Raw genomic sequence first — 23501 nt, 5'->3', positions numbered from 1 at the left:
GCTGTTTCTTGCTCCTGTCCTGAGTTCATGTTCTGATGGTTTGCCCTGGATTACCTGTTTGTTTATTAAAGGAGCAGTTCACTTAAAAAAAAAAAAAAACTTTTGCTGATAATTCACTCACCCCCATGTCATCCAAGATGTCCACGTCTTTCTTTCTTTAGTCGAAAATAAATTAAGGTTTTTGATGAAAACATTCCAGGATTTTCTCCATATAATGGACTTCAATAGGGTCCAAACGGTTCAAGGTCCAAAGGACAGTTTCAGTGCAGCTTCAAAGGGCTTTAAACGACACCATACGATGAATAAGGGTCTTATCAAGCGAAACGATCGCTCATTTAAAAAATAAATACAAAAGTTTAAGTTTTAGGACGAATGCTCGCCTTGCTCTCTTCTGTGATGCGTGTTCGTCACTCTCCTGTTCGAACTCGTTCATCAAAATGAACTAATCTTTTTTCTTGTCATGACTCGAAGGGTCCTAGAAGACCCTTATTCATCGTCTGATGTCATTGCTTTGAAGACAAGATAACAAGAGGGCGGGGCTAATTTCATTTCAGTTTATTGGCAAGGCAGCATTCATAATTTTCGTTAAGTTCAGAGTTTTTACAACCAATATTTAGATTTAGTTAATGATAATAATCCTGTCACTCAGCTTGTGACAACTTGCCCCGGCCTTCCCAGTATATAGAGTAAATTAGAGTTTCCTACTAAATAAAGTGTTTTTTCACCAAGGCCCAAATGATAGTAAAAGTGATCAAACATAATGACATTTTCTATATTTATGACATTATTTTAAATTAGGTAGCATTAAGACATCAGACATGTAAACAATTAAGTATAAAATGTAAAAACTGCACCTATACAAACATGCAGCGTTTAATCATATCGCAATTTAAAAGTCATTCTCAATCTCAACTCTATTCTGAACATTTTTTTTATTGAACCATATGTCATGAAAAAAATAAAATAAAGCAAAAATATATAATTTCACTATGATAGTAGGATCATTATATTAAAACTATGATAATAGGATCCTTATATAATTACCTTTCGTTCTGAACGACAACTAGATCCGTCACGGAAGTCCAGTCCACATGTCATTTCTCACCACGCGCACTGTGTGTGTAAACACGGAAGTCGCTCTCTGAACCGGAAGTGCGTTGGCTTTCAATCACTGTCATCATTCAGTTGAGTCCGTATGGTTGAGTCTCGTGCCTCTGAATTACAGTATCTCTGAAAAAAGCCATGCTGCGCTTGACAACCCTGTGTTCATTTGTCCTCTGCTTGTCTCTGGGTAAGTTAGTGTGTTCCTCTACTTACACTGCTTGTCAGATGATGTTTGTGAGATTAACAGAATGACGTGTTTACGTGTTAGCTCGTGAGTGACGTGTTTACTTCATTCAGAATCATTTCACTGTGTTCAGAAATCTGTGCGATTACTTTGCATGTTTGCTCATTTTTAGTCAGCTAGAATACGAATTTCTTTCCACTTTTATAAATTATGACAGCAAGTTTTGCTGCAAAGGTGGTCATGAGTGTCACTGGTTAAACCACATTCCTGTTAGTGTATTATAAAGGAGTGTCTTGAGTTCCTGTTAGAGGCCATTCTAACACGTTGCGAACTTGCGACGTGTTTAAAATAGCCTGTGGGAACCCTGCTGAAAAAAACACCAAAACCAGCTTGACTCGTTTAAACTGTCTCCCAGTAAAAAAAAAAATCATCTTAAAACAGCTTAAGGCCATTTAGACTTAAGATGGCTAAATATATAGTTCTGAAAATCGTTCTTAATTGAATAGCAGAGTTATAGAGAAACGATATTGTTGGAATCACTTATATCACTTACGATAAAAACACTGACAGCCAATCAGAATCCATCCTGCTGTGACGAGCTCGAGCGTTTAAATGATGATTCGCGATTAATCGCATCCAAAATAATACATGATGACTTCCCTGCTGAAAGCCCTCTCAGCTAAAATATATTACAAATATTTTTAAAAAGATAGGGCTGTGAAACGATTAATCGCGATTAATCGCATCCAAAATAAAAGTTTGTGTTTACATCATATATGTGTGTGTGTTATTATTTTGTATATATAAATACACACATATGCATGTATATATTTTAAGAAATATTTGCATGTATATACTTTATATATTTATACGAAATTAATATTATACATAAATCTAAATATTTTATATATTAATAACACATTTTTCTTAAATATACACGTGTGTTGTTTATATATGCACTAATTATACACACTACACACATATATGATGTAAACACAAACTTTTATTTTGGATGCGATTAATCGCGATTATTCGTTTCACAGCCCTATCTATTTAAAAAATATTTGTAATATATTTTAGCTGAGAGGGCTTTCAGCAGGGAAGTCATCATGTATTTCTTAGTAAGTTAAAAATCACAGACTTAAAATAAATTAAAAGTCGCAAATTAAAAGAAAAAGCAACAGGAAGTGTCTTAGTTATGTTTTAAAACTCCAAAACAGCTTCAGAGATTCAATTGACTTTAAGTCTGAGGAATTCACAATTCATCCAAAAGATGTTCCCTCATTGTGTGTTTTGATGATGCTATCAGCTTAAACGGCGTGCTGGGCCCACAATATGAATATGATTCTCTCTCTCTTTCTCTTGTGGTATTTTTCAGTTTTCTCAAATCCATTGCCAAATAATGATCCTAATGGCTCAATTGATAAAAGCACCTCTTTACTGGCCGCAGCAAATGCCAATGAGCATCCAATGACATCAAATAATATCCCTGAAAATAAAGATGATGCTGCTGGTGATGGTAAAGATCCAGGTATTGCAGTTGCAAAGACAGATGCAGAAAACAACACCTCACCTGATGTCAACCAACACGTTAGTAATGAGGAAACAGAACCTAAAACGCCTGAAGCGGGTTCAAAGGAGAAAAACACACCTGGACCTGATGACAAACCTGAGGAAACGGCTGATGGAGAAGGCACAAATGAAGTCGGAAGTGAAGGAGAGATGCACTCCACAGCCGAGCAGAATAAAGCAGCTGGTGACCAAAACATCCCTGATCCTGATGAAGATCAATCAATAAAAGAGAAGACTCCTGAAGAGGGAGAACCAACGGACTCTAAACCTACTGACGATGAACCACTCGTTGAAAAAACTGACGAGAAGCCCAACACACCTGATGAAGAAACTGTTGATGGCGAAGCTGAAACTAATGTTGATGAAGGACAGAACACAACTGATGATGATGATGAGGATAAAACCGACTCTGATGAAGAGGATGACGAAAACCAGACCGAATCTGAGGCTAATCCGGGCAGCCAAGAGGGAAAAACTGAAGATGACACTGAGCAAGATGTGGGTGACGGTGGCGATGCTGATACTGGTGATCTTCTTTCAGGTGAACTGGGTAAATCTGACCCCAAGGTCCTGGAAAAGAACTGGAAAGCGAAGGAGGATAACGAGTTCGAGGAGAGCGCCGAGAGCAGCCACTTCTTCGCCTATCTGGTGGCGGCCATCATTCTGGTGGCGGTGCTTTATATCGCCAGTCACAACAAGCGCAAGGTTAGTGAGCCTTTCTTCATCGAGAGCGTTTGCTGCTGCTTTTAAAACCCAGTGACTATCATTCCTCTCACCCTCTCCTATAGATCATTGCTTTTGTCGTTGAGGGTCGGAGGTTAAGAGGCTCGCGGAGACCCAAAACATCGGATTACCAAAAACTCGACCAGCATGTGAGTAGAGTATTTATTCGATAACTACTTTCATATGTGTGATGACTGGAAAACATGTTTCTACCACTGATGTGTATACACTAGATAAAAAAAAATAAAGTTTGTGGAGAAATTTTAAGTTTTAAGGCCTGAAAGTTCGAAGACGTTTTAATTAGGACTGTCAAACGATTATTTGGGATTAAATAATAAATAAAAGTTTGTGTTTACATTATATATGTGGCTGTTATTTTATATATATCAATACACACCCATGCTTGTATATATTTCTGAAATATTTTCACGTATATACTTTATATAGATTTTATATAATTTATATTATATATAAATATAAATATTTTTTTCTTAAATATACATTCATGTGTGTGTATTTTTTTTATATATACAAAATATTTATACACAGTGCACCCACATATATTATGTAAACATTAACTTTTATTTTGGATGCGATTAATCGCGAATAATCGTTTGACAGCCCTGGTTTTAAAAGGTTTTCAGTTTGAAATAGTTTAAGTTTAGTAGTTTTAAAAGCTAGCTGGATCGCATGAATTAACAGTTTGCTTGCATGTATTACCTCATTGCTAGCATGATTTAGCATGGTATTAGCATTTTTTAGCAGGAATTAACATGTTGCTAGCGTTAATTAGCATATTGCTAACATGTTTTGCCACATTTAGCATGTTGTTAGCAGGAATTAGCATTTCTCAACATTTATATCTCACAATTTGACTCGCAAAAAGCAGCTATTCCTTTTTTTTTTTTTATGTTGGAAGTTTCTGTAAAAATGTGGTGTGTGATTTCCCAAAGCGTTATAATATTTGTAAAAAATAATGTTTTATTCTGAAAAATATGTTTAGAAACTTTGACATCAAGGTGTTCGAGAAAAATTTCACTTCTTGGTTACACAACATGACATTTATGGAGAACTTTTTTTTTTTTTTGAGAAATTTAAATGTAACCTTTTTTTTTTTTTTTTTGAAAATGAAAAAAAAAATATCATAAATTTAGTATGTGTTGTAAACAACATTTTTAAAAGATTTTTTCTTATCTTTATCACGGATGCCCTTGTTTGTCATTCAACCCGAATGCATTTTTAACTCGGCTATGGCAACTATATAAAACGCATAATGTTACCTAATTTTTAAAACTTTTTAAAAAAGTAACTATCTGTTGCACATTACTAATATACTACATTTATTCTAATTATAAAAATAAATAAATATACTAATTTATAAATAAAAATATAAAAATAAATATTATAAATAAATATACAAATTTATTACATATATATTATATAAACTCATTACATGCAAAGTGAGATATTTCAAGCCTTTATTTGTAATAATGTTGATGATTATGGATTACAGATATAAAAACCTTTTCACAATATTCTAATTTCGAATTTGGGGTGATCCATAATCATTAAAATTATAACAAATAAAGGCTTGAAATATCTCATGTTGCATGTAATGAGTCTATATAATATATTAGTTTCACCTTTTAAGTTGAATTACTGAACTTTTGCACGAAATTATAATTTTTCGAGTTTCGTCTGTAATGTAGAATTTTTTACCCCATTGTAAATAGTAAATTTTCTTCAATTGTTTCTTTTTTCTTCTGTTTTCCAGTGAGAAAGTGCAGTCCGACGAGTCAGCAGGGGATGAATGGAAATATTTGAACTGTGATCTTGAAACTTGAATTATTAATAATGCGGCGTATATTAACACAGCAGATCCTCACTAACTCGTCTACATCCGCTCATAGCATGTCAGGTGTGAAACATAGAGCCGTGATAACTGAGCTTCATTCATTTACTGGTACAAATACAAAAATCAGGTTCATTATAGCGGTACATACTGTAGATGTCGGTTCAGTCTGTGTCCTCTCTTTCCATTTATTTCCCCAGCCTTTTTGCTTGAGTTTCCTTGTTTGTTTTCTCTTTCCTCGAGTTATAGCTGGGCGAGTTGTGTAATACAGACGGAAACTGCGTGTATATCTTTGAGAGTGTGTTGGTTGTGGATGTTTTGTAGGTAACTGGGAATGATTTTTGAATCGGAGTTGTGCTGTACGAGTTCTTGAAGCGGATCACACACGTGAAGGGTGTGTGAATTGCACTTTCTGTCAGTGTACATGTGTAAAGGAGTTATTAATCTGCGCTACAGATATTCTACACACTAAGAATTGTGAATCATCTTCACACACGCTCAACAATAAGGATGTTTTCAGTTCAGATTAACAAGAAAAATATTAGTGCTGGGCAACGATTAATCGCATCCTAAATAAAAGCTTGCATAATATGTGTGTGTGTATTGTGTATAATTAATTTGTATATATGAATACACACATGCATGTATATATTTAAGAAAAACGGGTTATTTATAAATTAAATATTCATAAATATATGTATAATATAAATGATGTATAGATAAATGCAAATGTTTCTTAAATATATACATGCATATGTTAGTGTTTAAATATATAAAATAATGCACATCACGCATATATTATGTAAACTCAAACGTTTAATTTGGATGCTTAGCGCAATATATATATATTTATATATTTTATGTTGATGTGTCCGAGAGATGTTTTATATTTTCCGTTAAACATTCCAACAGTGAAAAAGTACATTATTTATGGAAATTATTATTTATGTTTTAAAGCAAAAAAAGACCTTTTATAATGTCCAAAAGGTCGCCACTTTTAAATCCTTCAGCCCCGATTGTGACAACTTGCACTTTTCATTCACCAAAAAGCTTTGGTGCTGATGAAGAAACCACAATCTTATTGATTTATTGTTCTTTTCAGCAGCCACTGATTCATTTGAAGATGTTTTGTGGTGTGTAGTAACCCGTGCTTGATTCACGGAGCGAGATTCTTGTGCCAAATCCAGACAATGGCCAGAAACGAGTAGCAAAAGGACAGATACGCATAGTACACCTCTAAAAACGGGAAATGGGTATGTTATCGGGTGCCATGTTATAAGCTATCACTCTCTCGCTGTGCCTACTGTGATGCCCGTTGTGTTTTCTGTGGAGCCTGTGATTTGACGTTTAACCATTTTTCTTGAAATGAAGGAGGTATTTCGATTTCTTATGTGGGTATCGAATGTGACGGGGTGTAACTTGCCTGTTTACTGTGGTCTGTCTTTTACCACTATTCCAACCTTTACACAGGTGATATTCTTTCTACATGGAAAAGGAAATTGAATAAAGGTTTGATTTTTTTCTGGTTCTGAGTCGTCTTTGTCACATGAATATACGGTTATTGTTAACAAAACAATAAAAAAACTTCATTGGTTGAAATAAAATAACTGAATAATTTACTGTAAAAACAAATGTTATATTCATTTTGTACTTTTAAAGTACTAAAATAATTCATCTGTAAACTATCACCCCCCCTTTTTTGAATAGACATGGAAATGCACATTTCGAGCTTAAATGGTTGTAATTCAAGAATGCTTTGGAATATAGACATATGATTGGTCTTGTTTTAAAGACGACATTTGGTAGATTTTTGTAGATGTGAAAAAAATTAAGAAAGTTAAAAATTAACAAAACAAGTTTATGAAGTTTGAGTTTGTGGAAATGTGTAATGTAAAAATATTAATTATTAATATTTTACATAAAATATATATTTTCAAAACCTGGGCTAATCAAAAATGGTGGAAAAATCAAAGCCACAAATCTAAACAAGTTGTGTTTAAAATTTTAGGTTGATATCTCAAAAAATGAGCTTTCTGTGAGATTTTGTTTGGGCGCAGTACCACACTTTTCCACTAGGACACAACCAGACTCCATTACTGCCCATATAAGGGTGCCCTTGAACCATCATTTACACAATTTCACACAATTTATGAAGTAGAGATCCTATTCAGAAGTAATATGGGAAGTTTGGCAGATTTTGATATGAATTCAACCTCTAAGAAACACAAACAAAGAACATGCATGTAAGTCATAGCTCGCTGCCAAGTCACAAATGGTGAGTTTTTTTCTTTATATTTCAAACTTTTTTGAAAAATGTTTCATGTTCACTGCTATTTTAAATAAAGGTTTGAACACGCCTTATGAGTATGAAAATATTCTTGTTACAAATTATGGCTCCTCTGTAATTTATTTTGAAAATCAGTCACCAAATATGGAAACTAGAGATTGCAAGCTTTTAAATGATATATAGTTTGTCAATATTATTTAAAGTATTTACTAAGATATTATTGTTGGGACGGTGACAGTCAAGCCGTATGCCACTTTGGGTCTTCTTTGCCAATTCTGGTGGACCATCTTACCCCAGTGGTCTAATTTGATCTTTTTACTTCAAAATAAAAACTATAACTGTTACTTCACAAATCCAAAATACTGATCTGTCCACAAATCTCTCATTAACAAACATACCTTGCTATTCAACATAATTCAGAGTCATAGATCACTATTTTAACCTCAAAAACCTGTTTCGACTGACTGCATCTCACCAATGTTGATATTCAGATGAAATGACAAAATGTTAAAAAAAAATTAGCTGAGTAAATTATGACAGAACTTTAATTTTTGGTTGAACTGAACATTTTAACGCAACAAAAATCATTCATGTTGTCCAAATTTAAGTGGATTGAACACACTGAAATTAAGTTAGGATCAAATGTACTGTAGTAGCCTATAAGTAATTTGAACAAGCAGCGATTTTCCTTTTCTCGGTGTAGTTTTTAATAGTGTTATTATTTAAATATTTATTGTAATTAAGTGGGTTATTATTCTGGATTTCCATGAATAAGATCAACATTTAAGACATCCCAAAGGTTAGTTGTGTAATCATTAAATTTGCATTCATGGTATTTCTGTTATGACATTCAATTAAAATTTGTTTTATTTTGTGTATATAAGTCATAGAATAACATTTTCCCTTTCAGATGAATCTCTTTTACTAGGGTTCTGCTTTGTCTATTATGAATTATTATCAACTAAAGTGTCAAAATAAAAAATTACAATAGTTTTAGTAATTAACATTAATGGCACTTAAAAAAATATATTTAAATAAGAAATATCAAAATTAATTTAAACAAAACGTTTCTATCAAAATGCCTCTTTTATACTATCTTTCGTTTAATAACATTATTTGTAACGTTAACAACAACAACAGCACCAATAAGAATTACAACAGTAGAAATAATAATAATTGTAATATCCTATAAATGATTAATACGAATGCTTCCTGGTTTAATGGCAGTAAGTGAACAAACAGTTTATCAGTCAGTCACAGATTAACAGACACACCCTGATGTGATCGATCAGTCAGCGAGCATGAACACCTTCCCGAGCCTGTGGAGGGAGACAACACTGATCTGAGATCAGCTTTACACACACACAGGAAGAGGAAGCGAGGGTGTGTTTGAGATCAAGGATGGACACAGAGCTACAGACACTACTTTAACGCTGTTTATTCCTCATCAAATACAGCTGAAGGCGATGGACGGGTTTCCCTGTTAGTTTGAATGTGATCTGACTGTCATTCTTACCAGGGTAAGGCTTTTTAAAGCGTTATAATCTAACGTTAGCCATCTAGCTGCACATATTCATAAACGTACACATACCATAACAACCCTCAATGAAGGCGTTTTTAGCTGTTGGGTATTTTACATATGACGCAAAACTATATATAATGTGAGTGTTTGAATGGGAAATATCACCTGTTTAACACTTATTTCACATCCTTATTTGATCCATTCTGTAAGCAGCACAGTAATAGTTCATACTTAGTAGTTTATTATTATAATCACTATGAATGTACATGGGTTTTTATTGGTCAACGCATAAGGCCCGTTTACACGATAACAATAAAGATAATAGGAAAAAACAAGATATCGTTCTCAATATTAAAGAATAGCAGAGTTCACACCACAGATATAACGTTAAAAGCACAAAGAAACGAACTCGCCTTCATAACGATTTCATCCAGCGATAAAACGATAAACAGTACGATGGTGTGGATGCTAATATAGTTATATTTCTTGGTGTGAACGGGCCTTTATTCTAGTAAATGTTTCTTGCACTAAAATATTTAATTCACACGACTGTAGTACTCCTTCTCGTTGTTTTGCTACTGTACCTTTAAGACTTCTATATATGTAAATGCTTCTGACATCAATTAAAGGCAAAGTTCACCCAAAAATAAAAATTCTGCCATCATTTACTCACCCTCGTGTTGTTCAAAACCTGGATGAGTTTCTTTCTTCTGCTGAACACAAAAGAAGATATTTTGAAGTATGTCAGTAACTAGACAGTTTTCCTACTATGGAAGTCAGTGGCTACCGTCAACTGTTTTGACTTCCAACATTCCTTAAAATATCTTTTTTTTGTGTGCGTGTTCAGCAAAAGAAAGACACTCATACACGTTTGGAACAACATGAGGGTGAGTAAATGATGACAGAATTCCCACTTTTGAGTGACCTGTCACTTTAAGATGCCGAATACTTAGGTGTTATATGGCTGGGGTGATAATAAACTTATATTTCATTCAGAAGTCGTGTTTTGACTGTGATGTTTCCTCACAGGGTTGAAGGCGTAGATAATGTTGGACCACGCTGACGTGAGTTTGACCCCAGAGGAGCGAGTGCGGGCCTTGACGAAGAAGGGCAGCTCGGTGGACATGAACGAAGCAGTGCCGGTCCGCAGATACTTCCGCTCTGGCATGGAGATGATCCGCATGGCACACGTGTACGACGAGGAGGGCAACACAGAGCACGCCTTCGTCCTTTACAACAAATACATCACGTGAGAAAGAAGATCTCTGAACCGTACGCTGTTTTAGGGATACTCCACCCGAAAGTGAAAGTTCATGTCACCATTTACTCGTTCCAAACCTGCACGACTTTCTTTCTTCTGTGGATGTTTTAATTCCTCTAATAAACTGACCTGTGTGAGTAATTCAGCGTTTAGTTCGGTAGAATTAAATATCCTTATTCCTTTATATCCGCGGGACTCGCGTTGCGTGTGGCGCTGGTATACGTCTAGCAATCGCGCCCTGCTTCGCACCACAAAACATCACTGTATTCACTCATCCATAAAAGATCCATCATCTTGACGACAAGATCCATAATTCCGCTTAATGCGGAATATACGTCATCAATATACACCTTTGATATTGGAAGAGGTCAGCGCCCCCTGGTGGCGAAACAATCTTGCATATTGTACCTTTAAGTCCTGGAAAACCCTTGAAATAGCCATTTTTAAAGTGCTTGAATTATTGAAATTCAATTTATGGGATTAATTTAAATTGTATCGAGAAAATCTTTTCGCGCAAAATTAAAGCTGTAGTCCGTCTGATATAGATAAAGAGGCGTTTTGCATGGCTGTGAGAGTGATATTGCTCATATAAATATCCAAGTTAATGATAGAGCTTTTATTCTCAAGTCAATTCAGTTTGAATAAGGAAAGCGACATCTTTGTCATAGTATCCTTTCAATGGTTAAAGTTACAGCAGTCATTGCATATGCTGCACTTTATTCGCACCATTTTGTATTATTAGTTTATCATTTTCGCTTCTTTAGAATTTTAAATATAATACAGATATTGTTTTATAAATGAGATCTCTGATTGTAGTCCTTAAAGCTACACTGTGTGATCTTTACCCCCATCTAGCGGTGAAAAGGTATATGACCATCCAGTGAATATTAGTTTCTGTTCCTCTCAATTCCGATTTCGTTTTAACTCCTACGGTGGCCATTGTAGTCCAAGATTAACATGGCCTCCAGTTCGACCTCGTCCATGAGTGTTAACTCAAACGTAAACGCGAAAGGCGAGCTTGGATTAACGGGTGTGTCCCTCTTTGGCTAATGTACTTTCAAGATGGAGGGGCAACATGCCGACCGACATTAGAACCCCTGACCCGTATGTATTTTCAATGGCATATTATACACTCACGAGAATACTTTATTACTTGAACTAAGTAAATATACATTAATGAGCACATATATTTTTGAAAGAACTAAGTGTTTTTAGCTAAGAATGAACTAAAAGAGTTACACAGTGTAGCTTTAAAGTATTGTTCGAAAAGTCCTGGAATTTGATTTTAGTGTCCGCACGAACCCTGTAACAGTGAAAGTCCACGGGGTCTAGTGTGTTTTGGTTCCCAATGTTTCTGAAGAAAGTCATGAGTGTGAGTAAATGATGACAGGATTTTCACTTCTGGGTGGAGTGTCCCTTTAACTGCAATGGGAGTGTGAGAAATATTGTTTCAGTTTAATTGCAACAGGTTTAACTCCCGTTCTTTTTAACCCGCCAGGCTTTTTATTGAAAAGCTTCCTAAGCATCCAGAATATAAGCTGTCTAATATTGCTGAGAAGAAGGAGATGTTAAGGGTAACGTAGTCTAGATGGAAAATGATTGTTTTGATCAGCAATCTCATCATATCTTGTTAGTGGTCTTAGTTTTGCTGTGGCTCCTCACACAGAAGCTAAAGGAGACGGCTTTCCCTCAAGCAGAGGTGCTGAAGAAACATTTACTGAGAAGATATGAGAGAGAATATGCGGAGTATATCAGCAAAAAGGTGAGGCACATTGTCCTGACACTGGTCAACATTATCATGGAATAAAAGGGATTTTTTTTTAAAACCTGTCAAAAATTTGTTATATTTTACCCCAGAATCAAATGTTATATTTTGCATGATCGAACTTTAGGGCCATTAATATTTTTCTGCATTGTCGCATTATTTACGTGAAAGTTTAACACATTTTCTTACCCTAATCTCTTTATCATAATTCATCTGGACATTTATTTACTTAATTTCCAGTTTCCATAATTCAGTAGCAGCCATGTATGTGTATGTGTATATATATATACAGTATATATATATATATATATATATATATATATATATGTACATATGTATATACAGTATGTATATATGTATATGTATATATATGAAGAGTTCAGATGCAAAAGCCTCTAAGTGCCATTTGAAATTTTCTTCTTTAATGATGATTTTTATCAAGCTTGTATATTTAAGTTCAGTAATTTCACTTAAATGGCAATGATAATTACCTATTAATTGTTATTTAAGTGAAATTACTGAACTTAAATACACAAGTTTGATAAAAATCATCATTAAAGAAGAAAATTTCAAATGGCATTTAGAGGCTTTTGCATCTGAACTCTTCATATATATATATACACACATTACACAACCACTGACAGGTGAAATTGATTATATCATTACAATTAAAGAATAGAAAATAATAATTGAGTATTAATCATAATTTTAGAATGATTTCTGTAGGATCATGTGACAATAAGGATCGAAATCGATAAGAATTGGAATCAAAATCAGAATCATTCAAATACGGTAACACTTTACAATAAGGTTTGTTTATTAAACATTAGTTAATGTATTAACTAACATGAACTAACCATGAGCAATACATTTGTGACTGTATTTGTTTATCTTTGTTAATGTTAATTAATACAAATCCAGCTGTTCATTGTTTGTTCTCTCTGCATTAACTAATGTTAACAACAAATGCTGAAGAAGTATTGTTCATTCTTAGTTAATGTTAACTAATGTAGTCAACAAATGAACCTTATTGTAAAGTGTTACCTAAAATTCAAACGTTACCCAACCCTAGATGCAAAACAGGACTGTCCATCTTCAATTCTGTCATATATACAGATAAAAAAGTGTTGAATCTCTTAAACTAAAATAAAATGTGCAATGTAAAAGTGTACGGTAAAGGTAAGCCCTAGATGCACGTGTGTTTAACCTCTCGAGTCGTGTTGTCGTCCACTAGCGTGCGGAAGCAGAAGCGCTGGAGCGCGAGTTATCCCGTCAGCGAGAGCTGGAGTCGGAGAGGCAGCGTGTGCTGGACATGCAGAGGAGACAGCGAGAGCAGGAGCAGTTCAGCATGTTCGAGGACATGATCCGACAGAAGGAGCGTCCAGAACACAGGCCCCAGATCAGCTCTCCGGCGTCCCAGCAGGAGGACACGCTGCTCATCCCCGGGATCCAGGGTCCACCTCTGCCCTATCTAGAGTCCCCCACCCCCCCTCGGAGCCCGCAGACCAATCACAGCACTCCGCCGGCACCCCCGACCTTTGACCGCTCGCTTAAACCGGGTCACCTCAGCAACAACAGTACGGCTCGCTCTCATACCTCACTACACATAAAGCAGCCTGATTCTGACGTGACGATATATCTGCCACCATATCGGTATCGGAGCCGATATATGTCCATTTATAATGTTAGCGTTATGTAGTTTCTGTTTTATAGCGATATATCGGCCTTCATATCGCTCTATCAGCCGATATATGTCCATTTATAATGTTATCGTTATGTTTATAGTTTCTGTTTTGACGATATATCGGCCACCATATCGGTTTCGGCTGATATTTGTTCATTTATAATGTTATCGTTTTGTAGTTTCTGTTCTGATGATATATCGCCATCATATCGCTATCAACCAATTTATGTTAATTCATTATATTATCGTTATGTTTATAGTTTCTGTTTTTTACGATATATCAGCCATCATATTGGTATCGGCTGATATTTGTTCATTTATAATGTTATCGTTATGTAGTTTCTGTTCTGATGAAATATCGCTATCATATCGCTATCAACCGATTTATGTTAATTCATAATATTATCGTTATGTTTATAGTTTCTGTTTTTTACGATATATCGGCCATCATATCGGTATCTGCTGATACATGTTCATTTATAATGTTATAGTTATGTTTATAGTTTCTGTTTTGATGATATATCGGTCACCACATTGTTATCGGCCGATATTTGTTCATTTATAATGTTATCGTTATGTAGTTTCTGTTTAGACGATATATCGGCCATCATATCGCTATCAACCAATTTATGTTAATTTATAATATTATCGTTATGTTTATAGTTTCTGTTTTTTACGATATATCAGCCATCATATCGGTATCGGCTGATATTTGTTCATTTATAATGTTATCGTTATGTAGTTTCTGTTCTGATGAAATGTCGCCATCATATCGCTATCAATCGATTTATGTTAATTCATAATATTATCGTTATGTTTATAGTTTCTGTTTTTTACGATATATCAGCCATCATATCGGTATCGGCTGATATTTGTTCATTTATAATGTTATCGTTATGTAGTTTCTGTTCTGATGAAATGTCGCCATCATATCGCTATCAATCGATTTATGTTAATTCATAATATTATCGTTATGTTTATAGTTTCTGTTTTTTACGATATATCAGCCATCATATTGGTATCTGCTGATATTTGTTCATTTATAATGTTATCGTTATGTAGTTTCTGTTTAGACGATATATCGGCCATCATATCGGTACCGGATGATATATGTCCATTTATAATGTTATCATTATGTTTATAGTTTCTGTTTTGACGATATATCGGGCATCATATCGGTATCGGATGATATATGTCCATTTATAATGTTATCATTATGTTTATATTTTCGGTTTTGACAATATATCGGGCATCATATCGGTATCGGATGATATATGTCCATTTATAATATTATCGTTATGTTTATAGTTTCTTTTTTGACGATATATCGGCCACCATATCGGTATCGGCTGATATTTGTTCATTTATAATTTTAACTTTATGTAGTTTCTGTTCTGATGAAATATCGCCATCATATCGCTATCAACCGATTCATTTTAATTCATAATATTATCGTTATGTTTATAGTTTCTGTTTTTTACGATATATCGGCCATCATATCGGTATCTGCTGATACATGTTCATTTATAATGTTATAGTTATGTTTATAGTTTCTGTTTTGATGATATATCGGTCACCACATTGTTATCGGCCGATATTTGTTCTTTTATAATGTTATCGTTATGTAGTTTCTGTTTAGACGATATATCGGCCATCATATCGGTACCGGATGATATATGTCCATTTATAATGTTATCATTATGTTTATAGTTTCTGTTTTGACGATATATCGGGCATCATATCGGTATCGGATGATATATGTCCATTTATAATGTTATAGTTATGTTTATATTTTCTGTTTTGACAATATATCGGGCATCATATCGGTATCGGATGATATATGTCCATTTATAATGTTATAGTTATGTTTATAGTTTCTGTTTTGATGATATATCGGCCACCACATCGTTATCGGCTGATATTTGTTAATTTATCATTTTATCGTTATGTTTATAGTTTCTGTTTTGAAGATATATATCGGTCATTATATCGGTATCAGCCGATATATGTTAATTTATAATATTATCGTTATGTTTATAGTTTCCGTTTTTACGATATTTTTTACGATATATCGGCCACCATATCGGTATCGGCCGATTTATGTTCATTTGTAATATTATAACTACGTTAATAGTTTCTGTTTTTGCGATGTATCGGCCGAGATATGTTCACTTTTACTGTTATCGTTATGGGCCTGATAAGAAATTTAACCGATATATTAGCCGAAGAATAATGGATTTTGTCTTTCAAATGAGCACTGTTCGTCATGATGGTTTTGAATTGCTTGAAATATGATTGGAATCTCTTAAAAAATGAAAATACAGTTTAGTGCAAAATGTTCATCACAAATACCATAAATTATCATGAGAATGTTATAATTGTGTTTTTTTAGACATGGCTTTTACTGGTGAGACTTTTATTTTTGTAATCAGGCTCTCAAAAATTATATAAAAATTTGGATTTATATTTATCGGCCAATATATCAGTTATCGGCTTTCGAATATAAAGATTTATCTGCCAAAATGTTAATATCGGTGCTTCACCTACTAGTTGTGACGGTGTTTCTCTTTGTGTTTCAGCTACAATGGTTGATGGCTTACGGCAGATTGCTGTTCCTGCTGAACTCTGTGGCAAATTCCTGCGAATAGCCAATAGCAACACCATAAGAGCCGTGGAGACCTGTGGGATACTCTGTGGGAGACTGGTATGACGGTCCTTCTGTGGGATTTCATACTTTAACATCACATACATTTTGGCTGTATTATTTTACAATTTTATGAACACTGCAGATTATTTCAGATAATTTGATGTTATCAACAAATTTTAATTTGAATGCATAGCTGTTAAATGTATACTTCATAATTTTCCTCATCATGCGCTCCCAGATGTATATGACTGACTTTGTTGTGTGGGACAGAGAGATTTTTAGAAAAATTATCCATCGCTGCGAGTCCATTTAATGCAAATGTACCAGACCCCCAGATTTAAGAGCAGGTGTGTGTGTGTCTGTTGCAGAATAGGAACGCGTTCACAGTGACGCACGTGATCGTCCCGAAGCAGTGTGGCGGTCCAGATTACTGTGACACGGAGAATGAAGAGGAGCTGTTTCTGGTGCAGGACCAGCACAACCTCGTCACCCTGGGCTGGATACATGTCAGTCTTTACACACACACTTCACCTGTACTCTCTTTACAAACGTGGACAACCACATCAGGAAGTGTTTCCATCAGTGTCGGATTATACACACAAATATTAAACATATAATAGTCTTTTTGTAATCAGTTTTTAAATATTGCACTAATAAGAAATATATGAATATATATATATATATATAGCATATAATGCCCCTCTCACTATTGTTGAGCTGAAAGAGCAAGTGATCATCTTTCCGTGATTATTTCCCCATATGTCCGTCAGAGGCATACAGTTCTCAGATCAGATGTGTGACCGATCAGCTCTGCTCCACAGACACACCCGACTCAGACCGCATTCCTGTCCAGCGTTGATCTGCACACACACTGCTCGTACCAGATGATGCTGCCCGAGTCCATCGCCATCGTCTGCTCGCCCAAATTCAACCAGTAAGTGAAGTGGCCTGACGTCACACCTCAAAGTCATAGACATACAACATCAGCCTCTTCTCACAAATAACTGTGGTTCTTTATTTCTGAATCTGGGTGAAAACCTGGAATTTTAAAAGTGTGATTTCATTTTATAGAGGGTATGATTGACGATCACACTCCCTCAGTCGGACTGAGTGGCAGAAGAGCTGCTGAGTGACTGGATTTAATAGAGGAAAACACGAGTCAAACAAACGATATGAGTTTAAACTAAAGCTTGGACTCGATATAATGTTCCTTACAACTTACCAAAGATCCAGTGATCCACAGATATTAACATGCAGCAGGAATCGTGTTTCCTGACATTTATATGAGCGTGATTTCACCATCGGGGAAATACATAAAGCAAATTTGCCTGTGAATGTTTCATATAAATACAATATAGTAGAGCCAGACCGATATATCAGCAGACCGATATTATCGGCCGATATTAGGCATTTTCCTTTTCCAAACTATCGGTAACTCAAATAAGCATGACAAAATTTGTGACTAATCATCTCCAGTTTAAAAAAAGGGCAGTGGAATGAAAATAATAATTATAGACAGGGTTTTTAAAAACGTCAAACTAGTTTTAACGTCATGTGGAAGATGCTATAAAAAACACTGAATGCATTTTTGCATTTAAAAAGGTATACTACTTTTAACATGACATGGCATCCTAAAAATGCAGCTTGTGTGCATTTTATGCTTGTGTGTGAGACACTAAAAAGATGCGACACTATCAGCAGACCGTTATTATCGGCCGATATTAGGCTTTTTCCAAACTATCGGTATCGGCAGTTATAATGGCCGATAAATTAATATTTCAAAAATAAAATAAAAACGGACGAAACATGCTTGAACCATGTCATGAGTGTTGGAGTTGTATAGTTTGTCCACCAGAGGGCACTCTACACCGTTCCTGTTGGCAACACTCGTTGAGTTGGTCATGATACATACATTGCTTGAATAACAATTAAAAAAACATCCCCATCAGTTCTCTTAACTCAAATAAGCATGACAAAATTTGTGACTAATCATCTCCAGTTTAAAAAAATAAAATAAATAAATAAAATATCGGCCAATATATCGGAATATCGGATTTTAAAACCCAAAAATATTTGTATCGGCCTTCAAAATCCTTTATCGGTCGGGCTCTACAATGTAGGTCTAAATCCGTGTGATCACTGACATCAATGTATCGTCCAGCTCTAAATCTCTAAATTTAAAAACGTCCAATTACGCAGAATATACGATGGTAAATATTTAATTGATGACTTGTCAATACAATATACACAGTAGAGTGGGATTTTTACCCCTAAATTCAGCATAAAACGATAACTGCAAATCCACCTTTCTCTGTCTGGATCCAGTTGTTTCTGTGAATCGTAGCGATCATTTGCTTCTCTGTTCTGTAGCTTTCGGCAGTCTGTAAAAATGCACAAGTCAAATCGATTTCTCAAAGCTCTTTCCCGTTGTATATGTATTCAGCCGACTCAGTGTGTGTGACGGTGACATCATACACATAATGTCTATTGGGTCGATAAACATCACAGTGAATAAAACAAATCTGAATGACTGTTTGAAAACATGTAAATACTGTGTGTCACTTACGGCTGTCAAATCGCGATTAATCGCGTTCAAAATAAAAGTTTGTGTTTGCATAATATATGTGGGTGCACTGTGTATAATTATTTTGTATATTTATATATATATAAATACACACACATGCATGTATATTTAAAAAAATATATTATTTATATATAAAATAAATTATATATAAATCTATATACATGAAAATATTTCTTAGATGTATACAAGCATGTGTGTGTGTTTATATATGTAAAATAATTATACACAGTGCACACACATATATTATGTAAACACAAACTTTGGATGCGATTAATCGTTTGACAGCCCTAATGTCACTGCTAAATTTAGGGATGAAATCATACCCTGTATATTGTATTTCTGCTTTTTTGCATCGTCTCTCAGCCTGATGTCGTGTTGTTCACAGGACCGGCTACTTCAGACTGACAGACTATGGCCTGGAGGAGATCTCAACCTGCACTCAGAAAGGCTTTCATCCTCATCCCAAAGAACCTCCTCTTTTTACGGTAGTGACATCAACCCATCTGTCTGCGTTTGGATAAGAGCCCTTCACTAACACGCATGTTGTTCCCCTCAGGGTGGCAGCCACATTATAATCACAGAGGGCACCGTCTCGATGCTTGACCTCCGGTGACCCCTTCACACGGCTGCTTCCTCATGTTTTCACAGCTTTTTTCAGTGGTGGTGGGATTTCTTGAAGAGACAGACAGCACTTTACGGATAACTGAAGCAGAGATGTTTATGACATCCGTTGGGAACTCAGGAACACGATCACCTCCACGGGACACTCCTTTTGCGTTGTCCTAATGATCTAGCGAGCAGTAAGCTAATGTTTTGTGGTGATTTATGCTCTGATCATAACTCATCTGTTGAAACGAGTATCTTTGAGAAGCGCTTCAGGCAGAACATGTCATGAATGCAGCAATTTCAGATTTTGTTATGAACTATTTTCTTTTTAATCTGTAATCCATGAAGATGTGATGTTGAATTCTTGCTTCTGATTGGTTCACAGACGTTTTGAGGGGCCGGTCACACAGATCGCGTTTTAGCGTTTCATAATGCAAGACGCAGGGCTGTGGAATGAAAATAATAATTATAGACAGGGTTTTTTAAAAAGTCAAACTAGTTTTAACGTGCGCTGTCATGTGGAAGATGCTATAAAAAACACTGAATGCATTTTTTGCATTTTAAAAGTGTAAGGTAAACTACTTTTAACATGACACGGCATCCTAAAAATGCAGCTTGTGTGCATTTTTTACAGTCTATGCTTGTGTGTGAGACACTAAAAAGATGCAAGACATGACGTGTGATTTACACTCAATGCATTTTTGTTTAAATGTCAAATTGTGTTCTTCAAGATTAATATTTCAATGTCAATACATCATCAATCCTTCTTTTTTGTCTTACCCTGATTTACTATGATAAGCCTAAGCATAATAAAGTGTGTTTTAGACTGGACGGGACGGTTTTTCAGGGAAATTGTGTATATGCCAAGACACAACATAGCTTGGCTTTTTTAGAGATGGAGAGAATTAAAATGTTATAAATGAGATAATGGTGTTTCTAGTGTTTTATTGTACAGATAAATTTCAATATGTAACAGTTGAAGGGTAATATTCATCAGAGCCGAGGCACAAACAAAACAATGTTCTTCCACAGAATGCATGCGGTTTTGTTTTCTAAGGCCCCGTCCACACTACTGCGTTTTCGTTTAAAAACGGAGAATTATAACGAATACGATCTCCGTCCACACCAGCATTTTACAGGGTTTACTTCTATTTATATAACATGCATATGTTTCATTATCGATACATCTCTTAAATCTATATAATCCTGGATTGATTACTTACATTAAATACATGAACTTTAGTATCGTATGGTGACTATGTAACAGCGTCTCTCCAGCATAGTCTCCAGTGCCTGTGGAGAGGCGGTGCTGAATGTGATGCCTGACCAATCACGGTCAAGCATAATACAGAGGCTCCTCCCCCTCAGTGAGGCACGTGTTAACCCAATTACAGTCTTTTTTTTATTTTTCAACTTTCATAAAAGCTTACCCTTCCAGACCTGAGATATTGAGATATTTATAATGGCATAAATGCTACGTGGGATATCAATATCTCAGCTCTGGAAGGGTCTAGAACCTCCATTTTTGCACTCAGGTCTAAGTCCCATGACCCTCTATCAGAATCCAGAGTTTCAAGAAGATCAGAGAAACTCAAAATTTCAACAGTGGTACCCCTGTCGTTTCTCTTTTTTGGTGCGAAAAAATAAGTTTCTCTAATCTTCTTGAAACTTTGGATTCTGATAGAGTGCCATGAGACTTAAACCTTAGTGCCAAAATGGAAGCTCTAGATCCTTCCAGAGCTGAGATATTGAGATCCCACGTAGCATTTATGCCATTATAAATATATCAATATCTCAGCTCTGGAAAGGTCTAGAGCCTCCATTTTGGCACTCAGGTCTAAGTCTCAGTGCCCTCTATCAGAATCCAGAGTTTTGAGAAGATTGGAGAAACTTAATTTCTCGCCCAGAAAAAAAACGTTAGGGGTACCACTGTTGTTGTTTTTTTCGGGCCGAATTTTTGAGTTTTGATATCTCAGCTCTGGAAGGGTCTAGAGCCTCCATTTTTGCACTCATGTGTAAGTCTCAGTGCCCTCTATCAGAATCCAGAGTTTCGAGAAGATTGGGGATACTTAATTTTTCGCCCAAAAAAAAACAAAACGTAAGGGGTAACACTGTCGTTTTTTTTTCGGGTCGAAATTATGAGTTTCGATATCTCAGCTCTGGAAGGGTCTAGAGCCTCCATTTTTGCACTCATGTGTAAGTCTCAGTGCCCTCTATCAGAATCCAGAGTTTCGAGAAGATTGGGGATACTTAATTTTTCGCCCAAAAAAAAAAAAACGTAAGGGGTAACACTGTCGTTTTTTTTTCGGGACGAAATTTTGAGTTTCGATATCTCAGCTCTGGAAGGGTCTAGAGCCTCCATTTTTGCACTCAGGTGTAAGTCTCAGTGCCCTCTATCAGAATCCAGAGTTTCGAGAAGATTGGGGATACTTAATTTTTCGCCCAAAAAAAAAACATAAGCGGTAACACTGCCGTTTTTTTTTCGGGTCGAAATTTTGAGTTTCGATATCTCAGCTCTGGAAGGGTCTAGAGCCTCCATTTTTGCACTCAGGTGTAAGTCTCAGTGCCCTCTATCAGAATCCAGAGTTTCGAGAAGATCGGGGATACTTAATTTTTCGCCCAAAAAAAAAAAACATAAGGGGTAACCCTGTCGTTTTTTTTTCGGGTCGAAATTTTGAGTTTCGATATCTCAGCTCTGGAAGGGTCTAGAGCCTCCATTTTTGCACTCAGGTGTAAGTCTCAGTGCCCTCTATCAGAATCCAGAGTTTCGAGAAGATTGGGGATACTTAATTTTTCGCCCAAAAAAAAAAAACGTAAGGGGTAACACTGTCGTTTTTTTTTCGGGACGAAATTTTGAGTTTTGATATCTCAGCTCTGGAAGGGTCTAGAGCCTCCATTTTTGCACTCAGGTGTAAGTCTCAGTGCCCTCTATCAGAATCCAGAGTTTCGAGAAGATTGGGGATACTTAATTTTTCGCCCAAAAAAAAAAACATAAGCGGTAACACTGCCGGTTTTTTTTCGGGTCGAAATTTTGAGTTTCGATATCTCAGCTCTGGAAGGGTCTAGAGCCTCCATTTTTGCACTCAGGTGTAAGTCTCAGTGCCCTCTATCAGAATCCAGAGTTTCGAGAAGATTGGGGATACTTAATTTTTCGCCCAAAAAAAAAAACATAAGGGGTAACACTGCCGTTTTTTTTTCGGGTCGAAATTTTGAGTTTCGATATCTCAGCTCTGGAAGGGTCTAGAGCCTCCATTTTTGCACTCAGGTGTAAGTCTCAGTGCCCTCTATCAGAATCCAGAGTTTCGAGAAGATTGGGGATACTTAATTTTTCGCCCAAAAAAAAAAAACGTAAGGGGTAACACTGTCGTTTTTTTTTTCGGGTCGAAATTTTGAGTTTCGATATCTCAGCTCTGGAAGGGTCTAGAGCCTCCATTTTTGCACTCAGGTGTAAGTCTCAGTGCCCTCTACCAGAATCCAGAGTTTCGAGAAGATTGGGGATACTTAATTTTTCGCCCAAAAAAAAAAAAACGTAAGGGGTAACACTGTCGTTTTTTTTTCGGGTCGAAATTTTGGGTTTCGATATCTCAGCTCTGGAAGGGTCTAGAGCCTCCATTTTTGCACTCAGGTGTAAGTCTCAGTGCCCTCTATCAGAATCCAGAGTTTCGAGAAGATTGGGGATACTTAATTTTTCGCCCCCCAAAAAAAAACGT

At 35.7% G+C, this 23501-nt stretch overlaps 2 protein-coding genes across 2 annotated transcripts; both read left to right on the top strand.

Annotated features, from left to right (window-relative positions):
* The first annotated feature begins 1132 nt into the window (after positions 1 to 1132).
* Positions 1133 to 6963, top strand: tgoln2 (trans-golgi network protein 2). Its single transcript, XM_039674970.2, has 4 exons — positions 1133 to 1291; positions 2667 to 3565; positions 3649 to 3732; positions 5358 to 6963. Exons 1-4 carry the CDS (start codon positions 1243 to 1245, stop codon positions 5358 to 5360), a joined length of 1035 nt encoding a protein of 344 aa, XP_039530904.2. The 5' UTR covers positions 1133 to 1242; the 3' UTR covers positions 5361 to 6963.
* A 2072-nt stretch (positions 6964 to 9035) lies between these two features.
* On the top strand, positions 9036 to 20622 carry stambpb (STAM binding protein b). Its single transcript, XM_039675047.2, has 10 exons — positions 9036 to 9242; positions 10274 to 10493; positions 12004 to 12079; positions 12172 to 12267; positions 13505 to 13847; positions 16534 to 16658; positions 16970 to 17107; positions 17423 to 17535; positions 19571 to 19670; positions 19742 to 20622. Exons 2-10 carry the CDS (start codon positions 10291 to 10293, stop codon positions 19796 to 19798), a joined length of 1251 nt encoding a protein of 416 aa, XP_039530981.1. The 5' UTR covers positions 9036 to 9242; positions 10274 to 10290; the 3' UTR covers positions 19799 to 20622.
* Positions 20623 to 23501: the final 2879 nt, after the last annotated feature.

The sequence above is a fragment of the Pimephales promelas genome, chromosome 14, assembly GCF_988280905.1.
Source record: "Pimephales promelas chromosome 14, fPimPro1.hap1.1, whole genome shotgun sequence".
Classification (NCBI taxonomy): Eukaryota; Metazoa; Chordata; class Actinopteri; order Cypriniformes; family Leuciscidae; genus Pimephales; species Pimephales promelas.
This window is presented reverse-complemented; position numbering and strand designations above follow the sequence as displayed.